This window comes from Diabrotica virgifera, chromosome 2 (genome assembly GCF_917563875.1).
Source record: "Diabrotica virgifera virgifera chromosome 2, PGI_DIABVI_V3a".
NCBI classification, from domain to species: domain Eukaryota; kingdom Metazoa; phylum Arthropoda; class Insecta; order Coleoptera; family Chrysomelidae; genus Diabrotica; species Diabrotica virgifera.
In genome coordinates this window covers 224,727,753-224,749,058 of record NC_065444.1, presented here as the reverse complement: position 1 = coordinate 224,749,058, position 21,306 = coordinate 224,727,753, and the positions used below count along the sequence as shown (strand labels likewise).

General features: G+C 31.9%; 1 protein-coding gene across 4 annotated transcripts in view; it reads right to left on the bottom strand.

Moving 5' to 3' along the window:
- The window catches only part of LOC114330018 (intersectin-1-like), a 205,185-nt gene that overhangs the window by 25,114 nt on the left and 158,765 nt on the right, over positions 1-21,306 (bottom strand). For all 4 annotated transcript variants that reach the window (XM_050644297.1, XM_050644298.1, XM_050644296.1 and 1 more), the window contains 4 exons: positions 21,013-21,281; positions 14,436-14,673; positions 11,099-11,430; positions 6,156-6,384 (listed from right to left, as the gene is read on the bottom strand). In XM_050644297.1, coding sequence (XP_050500254.1) covers positions 6,156-6,384; positions 11,099-11,430; positions 14,436-14,673; positions 21,013-21,281 — 1,068 coding nt within the window. The remainder of the gene's footprint in view (positions 1-6,155; positions 6,385-11,098; positions 11,431-14,435; positions 14,674-21,012; positions 21,282-21,306) is intronic.

Sequence of the window (21,306 nt, the reverse complement as noted above, 5' to 3'; positions counted from 1 at the left end):
CTGCAGCAATTGCAGCACCATTCAGAAAAAAATTAAGCCAGAAGGCCACATCAGGTTTTGCTATATCACTACAGAACTAAATTTATCTATAACTAAAAACAAAATGATATCACAAATAATCAACAAAAAAGTTAGTAACATACATAAAGTGTTAAACTCAAGACAACACAAATTTTAACTACATTGTTATTCCAATAAGAACTTGAATTTGTAAAACTGATAGATCATAACACAGTTACATGTTCAATGTATATACAGTATGTCCCTGTAAGTTGTATCCATATGGAAAACTTTTTTATTATTAATTTTACGAAAAAAAGTTATTCTTCATAAAAAGCTCTGCATGGTCCAAAACCTAAGATTTAACCATCAAATATTAAATTTTTTGAATATTATACGAGGTATGTCAAAAAGTTTGAATTTCACTCAAGAGTAAAGTAGCTTTATGTTTCACAATATTGAAAATTGCTATTATGAAAAGTTGTTTGGAACTAAAAACTATATTCTAATATGCAATTACATCCTTCTAATTGAAAAAAATTGTTTTTGATAAATTATGGATAACATTATTTTCAGTTATTTCAATTTAGATAACTTTTATTATTAATTTTACGAAAAAAGTGATTTTTAATAAAAAGTTTTGCATGGTCTAAAATCTAAAATACAACCATCTTATATCAAATTTTATCAATTTTATACGAGGTATGTCAAAAAATATGAATTTCGCTCAATAGTAAAATACGTTATTTTTCACAATATCGAAAATTCCTATTATGAAAAGTTATTTAGAATTAAAAAGTATGTTTCAGTATGTAATTACATCCTTCTAATTGAAATATTCTGAACTATAAAGGTACTTTACTTTTGATCTAAATTTATCTTTTTTGACATACCTCGTATAAAATTGATAAAATTTGATATAAGATGGTTGTATTTTAGGTTTTAGACCATCCAGAACTTTTTATTAAGAATCACTTTTTTTCGTAAAATTAATAATAAAAGAGTTATCAGAATTGAAATAACTGAAAATAATGTAAGTTATCCATAATTTTTCAACAAAAAATTTTTTTCACTTAGAAGGATGTAATTGCATATTAGAATATAGTTTTTAATTCCAAAGAACTCTTCATAATAGCAATTTTCAATATTGTGAAAAATAAAGCTACTTTACTCTAGAGTGAAATTCAAACTTTTTGACATACCTCGTATAATATTCAAAAAATTTGATATTTGATGGTTAAATCTTAGGTTTTGGACCATGCAGAGATTTTTATGAAGAATAACTTTTTTTCGAAAAATTAATAATAAAAAAGTTTTCCATATGGATACAACTTACAGGGACATACTGTATACTGTCACTAAATTAACTCTATTAAAAAACTTTACCTATATTATCAAGATATGATTTTGGCTGTATATTTTATAACCCTGTCGCGATAACTACGACAACAGTGTCCATTGGGTTGGTCCTCGTTTAAAAGTATTACAGTTAGTCAGAAGACAACGACGGTTAGGTTTCATGTGGAGAAGTTGTTAAATAACCTTACGATTACAGACTACAATATTGCACTGATTTTATTCTTTAATTTGTTTTTACAGTTATACCTCTATTTTAGATTAACACTAAAGCATTCATTTACATTAACACTATAACATAATAATTTATAATATATTTTTATTACTTGGCAATACAAATTTTTATTTTAGACTGATCCTAAAATCTACAGATCAATGAAATCCTGCCGAAAATGGTAGAAAAACATGTTCCTAAATATTATTTAATTAACATACAGCTAAAAATGTAAGACAGGTACACCCTTAAAATATTGTGAGTTTGTTTTAAATATTGTAATTTTGATGCTGTTAAAACTCAAGTTCTTATTGGAACATTCTTTATCAAAAGCATCATTAATGTGTATATAAATGTAAGTTTTATATAAAAAGGAGACTATAATGATAATTTTTTGTTATTGATATATTTGTCAATCTAGAATTGACAATAATACACTATTCGATAAATAGATAACAAGGAATATTCGTTAAGTCGAATATAACTTTGATAACAATTGAAATGGTATTAAAGCCACAGGAAGCAGGGATAGAAATCAGGTTTCACAGACAAGTTTTAAGGATATATAGTAGATTCAAACCACATTACCTCTTCAATGTTACTCTACGATTATATTTAATAAAGAATATACTAAGTAATACCAGAAACATGTTAGTCATATCGTAGCTACGAAAAACCTGTTAGTAACGTTAATAAAGGTTTACTGTAAAGAGACCGAAATCATTAGACCGAAAGCAGTAGACCGAACTCATTAGACCGAAATGCAATTTACCGAAACCTCACTAGACCGAACAGCAGAAGACCGAAAAGCAGTTCTTTTTACTTGTCGCAGTAAAAGAGATAAGACTAATGTAATTACAACTAAATGTTATTTGGACGGTTATTATAAACAGTTAAAATGGTGTTAAGGTCACTCCACCCTTAATTTATTTTTACCTTCACTAATTTGTTTAACGGATGAAAATTATTTCAAATCAGACTGTACAGAGTAACAATTCACACAGTCTATATATAAAATAGTACAAAAAAATACAATAAACAAAAAGACAGATATACAAAATCTTAGCATAATTTACTGCAATCTTTTTTAATTTATATACCATTTCGGTCTAATGCTGTTCGGTCTAGTGAGGTTTCGGTAAAATGCTTTTCGGTCTAATGAGTTCGGTCTACTGCTTTCGGTCTAATGATTTCGGTCTAATTGTCGTGCACCGTTAATAAATATTCAACAAATCAAATTGTTTGAGATAATACTAAATGGTTCTTACTGCTCTTTAACATAAGTGTTCTCAAATTTTTGAATTTTATTCACTTAAAAATGAATAATCGCTTATTTTACAGATTATATTATCTTCATATCATTAAATGAGCACATCACTAAATAGAGCTGAAAAGGAAGATTACATTGAAGCTCACAGAAGCGATTGGAAATAGAAAATCCACAAACAGGCAAAGCAACGATTAAAAACAAACAGGATATTTTTTAAATATCAAAGTTCATATATTTGAAATTATGAAAAATATGTATCTTTAAAAATAACATTACCGATATTTTGAAACTGACTAGATTTATAATGTTCTAAATATAGGAAATATGGAAAAAGAATATTGCTATTATTGATATTAATAATGATAACAATATCAGTTTGCCACTTTGGCTAAGCCGTCTGATAAGTTCTCAACCTCGTATCCAGAGAGCAGCACTATTCGCAAGATTTTCCTCTTGTGTTAATACGCATGTTAGTACACGCATGTAAAATTGTAAATCGTTGCGAGTAGTAGTAGCAGTTGCATATAGGCAGTCGATTGAATTAGTTTGGGTGCGCGTGATGTTCAATATAGAAAAAATCAACAAGTAAAAATAAAATTGGGAGATCTATAGTATAAAGTGCTGGAGCAGCCACCATAATTCCCAAGATTTGGCATCCTCGGATTTCAGTACATTCTCAAAACTGTAGAGCTCGCCAAAAACGACGTTGGAATTCCGCTGGGTAAAATGTATTAATATTAGGGGAGATTATGCGGAAAAATAAAACTTTTTGGAGGTAAACATTGTCATTTTGACCATCAGATCAAGAACTTTTCAGACCGCCCTCGTGCATTAAAGAAATGTTTGTATTAGGAGTAGCTACCCTTAAAAAAATTGAATATAACCGACGCAAAACTGTAGAATCCCTTCCGAAATAAAATAATAAACTAGAAACGTAAGATACACAGATACAATAAGATGTAAATCTTAATTAGCACTTACGTGTTATTTAAATAAATCACGTATATACGTGTAATCTAATACATACTGTTAGGCAAACAATTGAGGTTAACTATTAAAAAACTGTTTTGAAATGATACATTGGTTTTACGGGCTTTGTCAATAAAAAATAATTTCAGACCACCATTATTAAGTTCGAAAATAAATAATTTCCTAAAGTATCCCGCATAAACCTTATGGAAATTAGGTCCCAGTGGATTTCGTTCATACTTTGGAAAAATACTCTTTTAAGCATCCTGATAAAAAGTTCTCATGGGCAGTAGCAGATCCAGGGGTGGGGCACGGGGGCACGTGCCCCCCCCCCAGACGGATCAAAAATACACTAGATAGAAATTTTATAGGGGTATATTCCAGATTCCTTGAGTTTGTACCCTATGTGCCCCACCCTAATCGATTTCCTGGATCCGCCACTGCTCATGGGCACAACTCAATAGTATGAAGGATTTTCAAGATATAGAGGCACAAACTCGGAGAAATTATAAGATTTACTGGGTATTCCAATTCCCGAGTTACTGATTATCTGGCAACATGTAGCAGTTTGGATCAAGGAAAAGTACTAGTATTCTAGGATTTTTTCCTGGCTATCCAATGGCGACCTTTACTTTGACCTTGACCTTCTGCAGTTTCGGAGGAATCAAATGGATTACTCTTAGGTTTTAAACTCCAGAAGATAACCTGTCTTAGGCACCAGGTGCTCCTGTGTCTGTGCTGATCATTCGTGTTCAGCAACCCCAAAAACCTATAACTAATCCGTTTGCATTATTGTAGTACCAAAGACCCTCGAAACTCCAGGAGCCCCTTTCATTTACCGTGGAAACCGGGTGCTCCAGGAGTCGATTCTGGTGGCATATTCGTGTTTAGCGACCTCAAAAAACGCTCCAGTAATTCATTTGCATGAATTAAATGCCGAAAACCATCGAACCTCTAAAATATGACGTCCCTTGCAGTGGCCCTGGCCACCACGTCCTCCGGAGATCAATTCTGATGGCATATTCGTGTTTAGCGATCCCAAAAACCCATGAGTAATCTGTTTATATTAATTTAATGCAGAAAACCCTCGAAACTCTAGAAGATGACGTCCGTTGAAGGTCAAGGTCAAAGTAAAGGTCGCCATTGGATAGCCAAGAAAAAATCCTAGACTACTAGTACTTTTCCTTGATCCAAACTTCTACATGTTGCCAGATAAGCAGTAACTCGGGGAATTGGAATACCCAGTAAATCTTATAATTTTCCGAGTTTGTGCCTCTATATCTTGAAAATCCTTCATACGATTGAGTTGTGCCCATGAGAACTTTTTATGAGGAAGCTTAAAAGAGTATTTTCCCGAAGTATGAACGAAATCTACTGGGACCTAATTTCCATAAGGTTTGTGCGGGGTACTTTGTCTTATATAAATTACGGCAATTGATAACTAACTAATGTGTTCAAGACAATACAAGTATAAAGTATATATCAATAATATTTCTGGGAATTTTCTAGTTGACGTTTTCCATATCCTACAATAACAACTTTCGAACTTTCTTAGTGAATGTACAATATGTATCATGTAATCTGGGACTCCTCATATCTTTAATAGATGTCGCTACAGCGTAAGATACGCGAATTATTGTTATAATTCAGCTTAAATAGACAGTTTGGTTTCATTTCGAACACGAGCTGTTCATGTAGCCCACTGAAGACGTCTAGAGAGACCGAAACGTACGTATGGGGATGATGGATAATCTCTGAACCGAAATGAAGCTGTCTTTCATTTTGGTATTGTATTTTTACAGGAATTGGCAAAAGATCTATGCATGAGTTAAAAGAAATGACTAGAGACTGAGATCTTTGAAGACGGACAATACACTGCCAGTATGACTACTACCTGAAAAGAGGGAGAGAGAGAGAGAGAGCGATTGTATTAATGTCTTATTACTAATTATTAGTCTAGAACCTTTTGTATTGTATCGTACTTGTGCCCGTTTTCACTTTCTCTATACATCATTAGGTACTTTTATGTCTACTAACATAACCTCTTATTAATGGATTTTTACAAAACAAAGCCATAAGTATATGGTCTCGAGTTGGTTTAGAACTAGAACCAAACTTCTTCGTGGTCACCACCAAATTGAGCTGGCTTATCACCACGGCGTGGAAGCCATGAAAACAACAAGAAGAATTTTGCATTTTCAAACTTAGAAAAACTTTGTAAATATCCTCAATTTTTTGCCTAGAGTATCTTGTGAACAACAAATACTACAACAAATGTTAGTGACAGTTAGATCTGAGAATAAGCAAACATATTTCTGAAAGCTGTTAATTTAAGAATTTACTTACGAGTTTTTCTTTTATTTTGTAAGCTTAAAGTAAACATTTTCGAACACATTTCTTTCGCACTTTCTATTCTTTTCATCCACAAGCCACACTCGCTGACAGTGTGAACTAAGAGAGCTATTTTGTAGGTATTCTTGTCGTCCTGAATATTGAGAACTCTATTGGAATCCGTTCCACTTTCTATATTGTCCGAACTGTCTCTACTGACCATCAAGTTTTGAATTAGAATAGGCTGTAAAAGTAAAGAATATTAATAAGTAAAACTTAAATGTATAATCTCAAAACTAATAAAAATCGGAATATACCAAAATGTGCAAAATATAAATATGCCATCGTTAAAATTAAAATATTATTATTATCCCCTTCATTCCCTATAAATGTAAAATGATTACCCACTCAACTTGAAGAACTCTTTCAAAAATCTCATATGTTATAAAAAAAATAATAAATTGTATTAAGGTGACACAAAATGAATGAGCAGATATGTTGGCAAAACAAGGTTCGAGAGAAACTTTTGAAGGCCCAGAACCTATCTGTGGCATCAATAAACATGCTACGAAAAACGAGGTTCAGAAATTTATTATCATAATCAATAAGGAATCATCAAAAGAAATGGAGAGCCATTCAAGCACAAATCCAGCCTAAATTTTTATCAATATTGATTATTTTCAATATTAATAAAAATCTCTCGAACAATTTGATAAACCTCAATAAGCGGGAGATCAAAACGGTCACTGAAATGGTGACTGGACATTGCCGTTTAAGAAACCACATATATACAAACTAGGTAAGGTGAATGAACCATGGTGCAGAAAGTGCGAAATGGAAGAAAAGACTGCCATACACATACTATGCCATTGGAATGTGCTAAGTGATGCAAGGCAGGAATTCACTGGTTAACTGAGGTTTGAACCAAAAGAGATCCTAAAATTACCTATAAGAAAACTGTTGGCATTCGTTGAGGACTTCGGCCAGAACTTATTAGAGTTTAAGAAAAAAACAATGTACAATATAAAAACCTTACGACCACGTGCGCCAGAGACTAACAAGTCTCGCATGCAATGTGACACAAGAAAATAGCTTCAGAATAATATGAGAAAATTTTAATTTCAAAAGAGAGCGAGAACATTTTTCAAAAACATTTATAGATGGTGATAACATTACCTTAAAAATTATTTAATATCTTACGAATGAAATATTTGACAAAATTTGGTAAAAAATAGAATCCGTTTGAATCATTATAATATGTATTATAAAATAACATATTATAATATAATATGTTATTTATATTATAAACTGTTTGATTTTGACTTTTTTCTGTCTCTTGAATATGTCAAAAGACACTTAAATATAGGAAGAGCCTTAATAAATAAATCAATACAAATTGTCGCCTATGCCGATGACATCAGCATTATGTCTCGCAAAATGGAAGAGGATGTGAAAATATAATAATGAAAAAGAGGGACAAAAGAGACTCAAACGACAAAAAAGGTAACATAGGCAAGAACTAAAGAAAATAGCTGCAAATGGTACACGAAAAGACTTGTTACACGATTTAAATTAAGCACAGATGAAACAGAAGAATCAGAAATTTAAAGAAAAATAGTTAAGCGAAACAAAAATTTTTCACTGGCGTATGTGGTCCGTTCTGAAGCCAAATACTGGAGATCAAAAATCAGGGTTTACAAAACTAGTATCAGACCAATCGTATGTTATGGATACGAGATATGGGTGATGACATAAAATACAATAAGAAAGCTGGAAGTCCTAAGGAAGCGATTTGGACCTATTAACGAAAACAGAGTACGAAGATCCAGGTACAACCATGAACTCTACCAACAGTTCAAAGATGCATCGACCTCAGAATTCATTAAACTTCAGAGACTTCGATAAAATGGTCATGTAGCCAGAATGGAGATCGACAGATTGACGAAAAGAACCCTAGATACTAAAACAGGGCCCAAGACCAAAATGAAGGCCACGGAAAAAATGGGAGGAAGCAGCCGACGCGCAAAATTTGCTAGAAGTGGGAACTTATAGCGGCGAGGGACCAGCAATGTTCAAGGCATAGTTTGGAGAAGGCCAATGCTCGATTTGGATTGTAGCGCCCTTTTTATCGCACTAGTGTAGTATTATAATATCACCCTGTACAAAAAGATGTTTTTATTGAAAGTTAATAACCAAAGTAAATATATAATCGATCGCCCATGACCGAGGCCGCGCGTGATTTCGAAATAGTTTATTCTATATAAAAGTGAATAATAAAACCTAAAAGGATCACACTTATTTATAACATGGCGCTCCTGAAAATTAATACAGGCAGAATCTTCTGAAAATGGGCAATAAAAATTGGAAAAAGCGGCGGAAAATGGACCAGGACCCAGGATCCGAACAGGAATCCAGTGAAAAAGACACAAGTGTTAAAATGTAAGTAAGAAATTTAGTCTACCTTTATTAAAAACGCTTCCCTCGTTTTTTATATATTATTATTGAACATTGAATATTTATCTTTGCTATCGAATTTTATTGAATTTATTTGAAAAATTTCTATTCGATTTCGATTTTTTGGTTATGGTTATTTTTGAATTTTTTTTTAAGAATATCTATCGAATTTTGAAATATGAACTGATTTTGAATATTTTTATCTAACTTTTGCATATGCTATTATTGAATTGAATTTGTATCGAATATGTATACCATTATTGAATTTTTATTAACCAGTTGTTTTATTATTGATATTTATTGAGTATATTTAGTACATTTTCATCGATTTTGTGTTAAATTTTGTATGATATGAACCTGAATTAATAATTTTTTGTGTGATAAATGATATTTTTTTAATGAATAATGATTAGTGATGACATACGTTGATATAAGAGCTTTAAGACAAACATTGCTATAAGCAAGAGATATATTTTTAACATACCGACCTGATGAGTCGAGATAAGGAATTTGGAAAGAATTATATAGATTAGAAGAAGAACTAACAATATTACATATAAGCTGAATATTACGAGGAAATTTGAGACAATAAGAAACCCACTGCTCTTGTCAAATTAGGAAGGTACTAAGTGATTTATAGAAGCTTGAAAGCTTATTAGAGACCCACTCTGTGTTTTGAAGGGTACCTATTTTATTCATGATTATTCGTGATTAAACAATGGATTTAAAGCAAGGGACTGAGGTCGAGAAATATGTAGAAGTTGATCTATGCATCGAAGTTATACCCTCTTTTATTTAGGTAAAATGCAGAGGTTTCGTGGCTAGTATTGAGTATTATGATTGTTATATGGAATATGTAGAAGAATTGAAACTGTCCTCTCGAGTGAAGCCACTTTGATTAGTCGAACGTAGGCATTGAGGGATAGGTAAAGGAAGTGATTATTATGATGTTATATTATGAAATAATATATTGATGATTAAATGACAAATGATTGTTATATGAAGATGAACTATGTACACTGCAGAAGTGCTATTATATGAAGAAAAATGAAGAAATATATAGTGGTAGTACCAGACAAGAAGAAAAAGAGAAAAAAAGAAAATTTTTAGTAAAATATGTGGGAAAAATGAAAGAAGACACATAAAAATTGCAAGAAAACAAGCAAAATTAAGAAAATACTAATCAAATAAGTAGCTAATCATTGAATTATATTTAAGAATTAAGCTTGAATTTTTTTGAACTCTCTAAAGTAACGTAAATTATAAATGACTTAAATTTTAAATGTAGATAATGAATTCAGGTTAAATTTTCGCGGAAAATAATGGAAGTGTTTAAATTAAGGATAGACAATATATTTTAGTGTTAGTTACCTTAGTGTTAGTATTAGAAAAAAGAGCCCTAAAAAAATTTTCTTTAAACTTGATATGATGAGAGACATTTATTAATATTTATTCTAGCAAGAGACATTATTTTTTTTATTATTAAGTATTATAAAAGAAGGGACGAATAGTAATTAATCAAAAGACTGAAATAGGAATTAATAAAGTAACTTTAAATTTTTACTAAGAAGTTTAGGTAATATTAAGTTTAGTTAAATTTGGAAATATTATTTGGTAGATTCAAAATATTATATAATTATTCACTGCTTATATGACGTAAATTCGTGTAGTACACTGAAAAGACTAAAGACTAGGTTAAAAATTAGGATAAGTTTTATTCATTGTTTTACGAAAGTGAATTAGTAAACGAAAAAAATACTAAAAGACACGAAGGAATAGTACGTGATTTAGTGACAATTACTTATAAACAATTATTTCTAGTTTTATAAAATACCAATTTAGTATAGGGAAAATATGAACTTTTGTGTATAATAGGATTTTTGTTAAGTTAAGTGTCTTATAGCGGCCGATATAGGACCTTAACTATATAAGAGATATAAGGTCTATCTCCTAAAAGGCGATGACGGATATAGTTCATTTTAAAACACGGAGAGAAATATGTAATTTTAACAAAGGGGAGAGATGTATTAGTATTATAATATCACTCTGCACAAAAGGATATTTTTATTGAAAGTTAATAACCAAAGTAAATATATAATCGATCGCCCATGACCGAGGCCGCGCGTGATTTCGAAATAGTTTATTCTATATAAAAGTGAATGTCCCATGATATAGATATGATTATTGTACTCAGTATTTAGTTAGTGTAAGGTAGGTCGCTATTGTTATATGTAAACACGTTGTTATGGTTAGTCATTGATGGGCTTGATTGTAAATATAATGCATCTGAACCAAGAAAGAGAGTTTTAATTAATTTGGACCTAAAAGGCATTATAGATCACACTTATTTATGGCACTAGTATATATTAACTCATCCAGAAGTTCGGTCGATATTTACACTTTAAGTTTTAACAATTTTGTGTGTTGTTATCAGTAAGCGACGCGTCAATATTTTCAAAGCCAAGACGGTAAGAAAATCAAATTCCTCTACTTTGTTTACTTACCTGTTTATACAGTTTATACGATACGTTTTCATTAATCTGAAATGTAAACTGCACTCCTATACTTTTAGTAGCTTGAACAAACATAAAGAAATCGTTAAATAGGAATCCTAACAGTTCTTTATTGCTTTTTAATTTATTGAAGATGCCGTAATGCAATAATTGACGTGGACCCAATTTATTTGTTTCGCTATTGAACACAATATTTAGATCATTTTGAACACATTGTTGTAACCAATTTAATCGATCTTGGTTTTCTTTCAGTCTAACGTTTTCGTTGATAGAATTTAGAAAGCTTTCGGCTAGAATTAATGCCTCCTGGAGATTCTTATAATCTGAAATAGAAAATTTTAAAAATAAAATATGCAATTATTTATACAGTGAGCACGTAAAGGTTGGAATAAATTCATTTTTTCATGAATGGGATATTTTGGGAATAAATCCCGAAACAGGTTGATTTTAATTTTTATACATATTACTATTTTTTGGCATATCACACTAGTAACTTTATCCATCTGGGCGTGATGACGTAATCAATGATTTTTTTAGATGAGAATCGGGGTCTTGTGATAGCTCATTTGACAGAATATTCAATTTTATATTCAGTAATATAAACATTAACATAATTATTTATACATTGTGTCCCAAATTTTTTTTAATTAAATTAATTGACACAAAAAGGAGAATGTATATAATTTATTTATTTTAAAATACATTTGACTGCTGTCAAAAATGTTTTCCTGTTTTCTGACAGCAGTAAAATGTATTTTGAATTAAATAAATTACATAAATTTTTCCTTTTGACTCAATTAATTTAATTCAAAAAATTATTTTTTGGACACCCTATATAAATAATTATGTTATTGTTTATATTACTAAATAGAGATTTGAATAAACTTTCAAATAAGTTATAACACAACCCCTACTCTCATTAAAAAAAATCATCGATTGCGTCATTACGCCCAGATGCCCAAACGTCATTACGCCATTAATATGAAATATATACCAAAAATCATAATTTAAAAATAAAAATCGACCGGTTTCGTGATTTATTTCTAAAATCGCCTTTCACGAAAAAATTAATTAATTCCAACCTTTTCACAAGCTAGTAAATACACTCACAGACAAAAATATTGCATATTTTATTCTTGAAGTATATCTTTTTCCTTTTAAAAAAATTTGTACTTTTTATTGCTAAGTAAGTTGAGCTGAATTATCCTACGTATATTTATTGTCAAGTAACTTGCATATTGCAGAGTCACAACTAATTTGTAGAGAAATTAATGAAATAGTCTGATTTTGCTTATAACATTTAAGTAGAAAAAGAAACAATAACGACAATATAACAATTTTTTACGGCAACATTGTAACAATTTAGTACCTAGTATTTCCTCCTCTAGCTCTAATGATTGCCTGTATCCTTCTACGCATGCTCCGCAGAATATCTTGGATGGTTTCTTGCGGAGGTCGATTCCATTCTTCCTGTGCAGCAATTCTTAATTCTGCAATTGAGTTTGGAGCTGGATTTCTTACTCGTATAAGTCTTTTTAGGATGTCCCATATATGTTCTATGGGATTTGCATCAGGACTCATTGGTGGCCAGTCTAGAGCCTCAACTCCGACATCCTCAAGATATTGTATGACTGTTCCTGCGGTATGTGCACGGCCATTATCATGCATTAGCACAAAGTTATCATACCCAATGAAGCCGGCATAAGGAAAAACATGCGCTTCAAGGATGTTCCGTATGTATCAGTCAGCATCCATTCGAATATTCACCTCAATAAGCTCCGTACGACTCTCCCAACTAATGCCACCCTATAGAATTATGGAACCGCCATCAAAACTAACCTGCTGTACAAGATTACATTCTGCGAAACGTTCCCCAGACCTTCTGTATACTCGGTCATGTCCATCTGGCTTCCATAATTGTATCCTCGTTTCATCTGTGAAAAGAACTCTTCTCCATTGATGTTCGTTCCAGTTAACGTGGGCTCTTGCAAAGCGCAACCTTTCAAGTTTTATGCCGTGGTAGAAGAAGTGGAACTCTGGAAGGGCGTTTTGGATTCAAACCAACCTCTTTAAGTCTTCGAGTCACAGTTTTGGCATTTACATTAACTTGTCTTGTGATCAGTAACTCATTTTTGAGATAAGAAGCTGTAAGTGTACGATTTCGCAAAGATTTAAGTCTTAAATATTGGTCATCTCTTGGCGTTGTACATCTTTTTCGTCCTTGACCAGGTCGCCTTTTGTATTCACCAGTCTCATTGTATCGCTTTACTAAACGAGAAACAGTCGACTGATAGATATTCGCTATCCACGCAATATCTTATTGTCTGTAACCCTCATTTCTTAAAGTAACAATTCTAGCACACATTACCTCACTTAAATGTGGCATATCAGCAAGAAAACTGCAAAATCGGAAAATAAAACTCTCCAACTGACATATTCTAACTGACAATTCAACAAAACAAGAATTGTTAAGTCGTCAAAGCACACTTTCCATACTATGTAATGTTTGTTCGTTTGTTACATTATTGCATATTCAGTTATAAAGACTATGTTTATTTATCTCTAATAAATTAAAATACATCAAATAAATAAATAAATAAAATAAACAGATAAATAAATAAATAAAAAAAATACTTAACATTTCAAAGATAAAAAATAAACAAATCATAACGATTGAAGATAAAATATGCAATATTTTTGTCCATGAGTATATAAAAAAAAACTTTGTCACTTAAAACCGTCTTCGTCAATATTCGATACAAAATCAGTGCAAACTTGGTACCCGGGGGTTTTTGGGGTCGCTAATCACGACCGCGATGGTCTTCGAGGCACCTGTTGTCCAGGACGAACTGATTTTGTACCGAATTTCCATCAAACTTCAGGATATGAGTTCTCTCCTGAGCAACAGGTATATCAGACACCATCGCCGTATGATATTCGTGTTTAGCGATCCCAAAAACCCCCGACAAACCCCCGAAGTTGCACAAAATTCCAGGAGATAACGCCCATTCTTCGGAGACCATCGAAGACATGATATTCGTGTTCAGCGATCCTAAAAACCTGGGAGTAATGAGTTTGCACTAATTTTGTATCGAACTTAAGGTTTGCTGTTGAGCAAACGCTTTCTCACGAAATGTTAGCCCGTGATAAGTTAACACGGAAATCAACGATTTACAAACAGACACAGCTCTTAAATTTATGAATAAGAGATCTATTAAACAAGAGAGCTTTGACAGAATATGACACAACACAAACCTAAGTGATGGAAACATAACTCAATTGTGTGTATAGGTTAATATAATTAATAATATAACAGTAAAATACTCACCGGGATGATCATCGGGCGTATTTTCTAGAATTTTATTAATCAACAACGGATATCTAGTAATCCGCTGCATAGGTTTGATTAAAAACGACGATAAAGGCATTCCTTTCGTAGCGACATTATTTTGACATTTTTTCACTAAATCTCTAAAGGCAGTAGAATTTTCCGTTAATTTTTGTAAGAGAGCAGCGCTGTCTAATTGTTTGCCACAGAACGTAACATAGGCTTTCATTTCGGGCAACTAAAATAACAATATTGCACTTAAGACAAATACATTACTATACTAAGTAGTACTGTCGCCAGTGGGGGTACAACGGCCTCCTTAATTCAGATGGACTTACCTAAGTTTTTTTTTATGTATTTTGACCCGTAGAACACGAATTTTTTGGGTAACAGTCGATCCGGATGTCGATAAGATTGTTATAAACAAAGAACTTGAGGAATCACATAACAGCGATTTTTCGCAAAACAAAACATTTTTTGTATTTTTTGGGTCATTCTAAGCAAAAAATGTTTTTATAAGTTTTTTCGTAGGATGCATAGTTTTCGACATAAACGCTGTTGAACTTTAAAAAAATCGAAAAATTGCAATTTTTGAACCCGAATAACTTTTGATTGAAAAATAAAATAGCAATTCGGCTTACCGCATTTGAAAGTTCAAGTCAAATTCTATCGGTTTTGATTACTTTCATTGCTAAGAATTAATTTTTTTTATTGTTAAACAAAGTTATAAACACATAGTGATTGAATGATGTTTTCAATGCATTTCTCATTTGAAATCGAACGAGTAGGCGCGCATACAGACAATTTCCACGTAGATTACGTACATTAAAACGCATGAATTGGGCACGGGAAGCACTATTATGTGTTAATGGCTTTGTATAACAAATAAAAACTTAATTTTTAGCAATGCAAATAATAAAAATCGATAGAATTTGACTTGAACTTTCAAATGCAGTAAGCAGAATTGCTATTTTATTTTTTAATCAAAAGTTATTCGGGTTAAAAACTTACACTTTTTCGATTTTTTGAAAGTTCAACCGCGTTTATCTCGAAAATTATGCATCCTACAAAAAAACTTGTAAGACAATTTTTTGCCGAGAATCACAAAAAAAATGTTTTGTTTTGCGAAAAATCGCTGTTATGTAATTCCTCAAGTTCTTTGTTTATAACAATCTTATCGACATCCGGATTAACTGTTACCCAAAAAATTCGTGTTCTACGGGTCAAAATACATAAAAAAATTTTAGGTAAGTCCATCTGAATTAAGGAGGCCGTTGTAGCCCCCCTGGCGACAGGACTAAAGTACATTGATTAAAGATAAAATATACTCTGCTAAATTTAGCGCCAATTTAAGTGTAACATAAGATATTAACCCCAAAATGTATTAAAACGTTTACATCTACGATATATCTTTATTTCTGAAACCATAGAAAAGAAAATGCGAAGGAATGGGTACGCCAGTAAAAAAAATACCTATATACTCAAAGTTTTGTTGGCGACTAAATAGTGATCGCACAAGACGAAGATGACCTCAGTTTTATGATGAGAAAACTACAAAAGAATACTACAAAGTGTAATACTACTACAAAGGAATATACACAGAATGGGATGGAAATAAACCTAAAGAAAACTGAATACCTAACAACGGAGAATACAGAAATAAAGCAGCTGGAAATACGCGAAGGTAAATAAATCAAAGGAACAGACAAGTACAAGTATTTAGGTTTTGTAATATCAAACAAAGGAACAACTGAAGAAGATATAAAAAATAGACTAGGACAAACACGAAACTGCATAAGCAAAATTGAACCCAGTACTGTGATATAAGAACATCAGTATAAAAATAAACAGAATAATATAAATATAATACCATGACAAGTAGTATCCTCACTTATAGGTGTGAAATAAGAGCAACAGAAATGGGATTTCTAAGGAGAAGCTGCAGAGTAACAAGAATAGATAACATAGAATAACAAGAGAATAAATAACATAGAAATTAAGAAAAGAATGGAAATGAACTCTAGACTAGATAGAACAGATGAGATTAACCTGGTACGGATATGTATAGTATATATAGACCAGGAAGGATCTGTTTTTAGGTGGATGTGAGAGGTGGAATTCGGATTTTTGCGGATAAAGTTAGGTGACAGCTTCAGTAATAATAATTGACTTATGCTCCTTCTCAAATATGCCCGGAACATTAATAAAAAAAAAATAAAATATTTAAAAATTTCAAAAAAATTTTTTTTCTTCCTTTTTTGCTTATAACTTTAAAACGATTCATTTTGGAACAAAGTCGTATAAGAATAAAACATAGATAATTAAATTTTCTATCAGATACGATTGGTTAAAAATGTGTTAATTTAACACCCTTGCTGCAAAATAGCAATAAATATAAAATAAGGGGGCAAAACAAGCCTGTCCTTATTCAATGTTTTTCCATCACTTAGGTTACACTTGGAACCTTCCTAATTCCCTTAGAAAATTTTTGTAATGTGCTAAAACCGTCCACCAAATCATTAAAATTGACTTACTAGATTTTGCATAATAATTTTGCAATCTAAACTTTTTTTAAAAAATTAAAATTTTTTTAAAATCTTGCACAACAAAAACTAGATAGATACAAAGATTTGTCAATTTTTTACATATAAAGAAGCACTCCACCTATCTAATGCACTTTACAGAATTTAAATCGGATTATTTAAGCAGCCTAAGCAATGTTTTAAAGTTATAAACAATTTTTTGGCTTATAAACAAATTAGTGCTGTGGGCAAGAGGGGGTGCTACGGGCTCCTTTATTTAGATGGACTTACCCAAGTTTTTTTATGTATTTTGACCCGTAGAATACAATTTTTTTGGGTAACAGTTGATCTGGATGTCGATCAGATTGTTATAAACAAGAACTTGAGGAATTACATAACATCGATTTTTCGCAAAATAAAACATTTTTTGTATTTCTTGGCTAATTCTAAGCAAAAATGTTCTTACAAGTTTTTTCGTAGGATGCATAGTTTTCTAGATAAACGCGGTGAAACTTTCAAAAAATCGAAAAATTGCAATTTTTGAACGCGAATAACTTTTGATTAAAAAATAAAATAGCAATTCTGCTGACAGCATTTGAAAGTTTAGGTCAACTTATACCGGTTTTAATTATTTGTATTGCTAAAAATTAATCTTTTTATTATTAAACAAAGCTATTTGTTTATAAGCCAAAAAATTGTTTATAATTTTAAAACATTGCCGAGGCCGCTTAAATAATCCGATTTTAATTCTGTAAAGTGTATTAGATTGGTAGAGCACCTCTTTATATTAGCCAACTTCTAAATGGTCTACTTTTTGTTCCGAAAGATTTTAAAATTTTTGAACTTTTTTAAAAACATTTAGATTGCAAATTTATTATGCAAGATCTATTAGGTCGATTTTAATGAAATTTGGTAGACCGTTTAAGTAAGTTATAAGAATTTTCTAAGCGAATTACTAAAGTTCTAAGTGCCACCAAAGTGGTTAAGAAACATTGAATAACAACAGGCGTATTTTGCCCCATTATTTTGTATTTATTGCTATATTGCAGAAAAGGTAATACCTGGTAATACCTTAAAACATTTTTGACCAGTCGTATATCATACAAAATTCAATTATCTTTATTTTATTTCTCTACGACTTTGTTCCAAAACGAATCGTTTTAAAGTTATAAGCAAAGAAAGCAGAAAAAAATCGATGTTTTTCGAAATTTTTAAATATTTTAATTTTTTTATTAATGTTCCGGGCATATTTGAGAAGAAGCATAAGTCAATTATTATTACTGAAGGTGTCACCTAACTGTATCTGCAAAAATCCGAATGCCACCTCTCACATCCAAAAATAGACGTTTTTTTACAGATTAGTCCTGGTCTAATATGTATATGTCAGAAGAGCAGACCAAAACTGTTGGATAAACAGAATAATAGAGTGGAGCCCGGTAGGAAGAAGAAAGAGGCAGATCTCGAAGATCTTTCAGATATGAAGTGGACGAAGCAATGGAAAGAAGAAATCTACAGGAAGGGAACTGGCAAAACAGAAAGAACTGGAGAGAACGGTTGAGTGAAGGAATACAGTGAAAACTTTGTAAATCCTTAGTATGACATATGTCCTGAAAGTTTTGGAACAAAATATTTATGGAATTTTTTGTTAATGTGAAGAAATTTATTTAAACGCTAACTAGTTATGTGGCCCATCCTACTTTACTAGACGCAAATTTCTTCGAATGTCTTCATGAGGTCCTGGGCGGAATTCAAATCAATTTCTCTTAGTTGTTCGTAAATTCACCATCTTAATTATTGTTCTTCATCTTGGGCTTCTCAGCCTCCATGATAAACTTTCCTAGACAGTAAAGCCCAAAAATCATCTATTAGGCGGGCCTGCGACAATTTTGGTTTTGGAGGATTATCGTTTTTGGCAACAAAGGGTATTTGGTGTTGTAGAAGCCAATTTTGGTATCTCTTGAGTAATAGTAGGTCTGAAAGAGTTGCGTTTGAGAGTATTTGGGGCACTTACGTTTCTTTCGATATTTAGGACTATTACCATTTCTGCTCAATTACAACGATATCATACTCATAGATCTGTATCGCCGAACCAATCTTCTAGTTTCTATTTCAAGCTAGTTTTTTGCTCTTCTCGCCATATCTCTGACTTCTGTGCAGTAAATGCACATGGTCTTCCATATTTTGGTAGATTTAGCAATTTTATTCCCTGCTCGCACTCTGTTATTGTTCTATAAATGGTTCTGCGTGAATTGTTTTCTTTCTGAATCTTTCGACAGATTTCAACCTCGAGTACCCGCCCAGTAACTCGTAGATACTTTCGCTTATTTCTAATTTATACTACATCTTAAAGCATAGGCGTAACCAGGGGTGGTTTTGGGGGTTATAACCCCCCATTTGGATGTACTTTGAGCTCTATACGCTTAACACCATTACTATTCCATACCCCCAGAGACCATCAAGTAGTTGTAACCCCCCTTAGGAGGGTTAGGTTGTAACCCCCCTTAGGAGGGTTAGGTTACACCTCTGTTACAACTTAGATGGCTCGGACACGTACTGAAAAGAGGAGAAGAGAAAATAGTAAGACAAATACACTCGCGATCATAAAAAGCGGGTCACTCGATGAGTTATTCAAGTTAAATGTCTCGAATTTTCTAAACCTGTTGTCCGATTTGAGTGATTTTTTTAGTATGTTATAGCCTTATTCTTTAGCAATATCGCTATAATAATATTGTTAGTAGACCGGTAAATTGTCATTGTATACCGGGTGTAACAATCATACTGTGTTATTGCTCTAAAACCAATAAAGATATGCAAATGAAATTTGGTAGGTTTTAAGAGGCAGTTATTGTGTATTTTTTGACATACAATTAATAATTCTATATTCACCATTGGCGTGCATACGGGTATAAACATTTTAGATATATCTCGTATGCATGCCAATGGTGAATATAAAATTCTTAATTGTATGTCAAAAAATGCGCCATAACTACCTCTTAACATCTACCAAATTTCATTTGCATATCTCAACCGGTTTTAGAGATTTAAATAAATCGTCAGTTTGTAAGAAAAATTTTAACATCCCGTATCTCCGAAGCGAAGCATTTGCGGACATATGTTTATAAAGCAAACTGTCATTATTTTTCATACAGAATTACCCCTTAAAGTTTGTCGCACTTATTTAGAAACACCCTGTATTGATGAAGAACATGGCTAGTTATTAACGTGCTTAACTTTTTTATTATTCAACATAAACAAATAAATCAAAAAAGAAAATTTTAAGAGAGCCTAAGGCTACAATTGAGTTTTAATTTCAATATTTTATCTATGCTAAAACATTCCACAGGGTGTTCCGAACTTTCAGGAATAAACACAGTATGATTGTTACACCCCGTATACAATGACAATTTACTGGTCTAGCAACAATATTATTATAGCGATATTGCTAAAGAATAAGGCTATAACATACTAAAAAAATCACTCAAATCGGACAACAGGTTTAGAAAATTCGAGACATCTAACTTGAATAACTCATCGAGTGACCCGCTTTTTATGATCGCGAGTGTATATGATGCGAGAGATATGGGAAGAAAGAAGAGAGGAAGACCAAGAAAGACGTGGACAGAAGAAGTGAGGGAAGCGGCCGACAAAAGAGGAATACAATGGGAGGAAACAAAAGCATTGGCCATGGATAGAAGGAAATGGAAGTAAACGTGGAAGAAAACGACGGAGAACCTAACTCCGTAATAACTCACATCGAAAGGTATACGAGTTCTGGATTAAGTAAGTTAAAATTAAGGCCAATGAATTTTGTGCAAAACTTTTAGGACATACGTTATCTAGTATTTTCATCTGGGCAACATATAATCTTAACTATTTAGAATGGGAAATAAGCCACAATATTATTAAAAAATGATTTTTATTAACATTTCGACGCCCAAATCGGGTGCCGTTGTCAAAATACAAAATACTTCAGAACAACATATAATCTGGTTAAAATTAAATAATAATATCAAATAATACAATATTAATTATTGCTTTTTAATATAAATACTTACGTGTTTACATATAATATGGCCGATCATATCGCTTCCAGTCTTATTCGCATTCAATAAATCCTTAAGAAATAATTTATTACAGAATATTATATCTTGCCAGTTGACGAATATTTCGTCAATTTCTTTGGCTGAAATCAGTTTGCACTTCCTTAAGGGTTCTTCGAACACTTCGTGTACCACCGACATGTCATGGACGTAACTCTTTTCGGTTTGTACGAACTCGTTAATGCTTTCCTTGCGTTTTTTATTTTGGGGAGTCAGTGGTGGTGCTAATGAAAGTAAAAGATTATATTA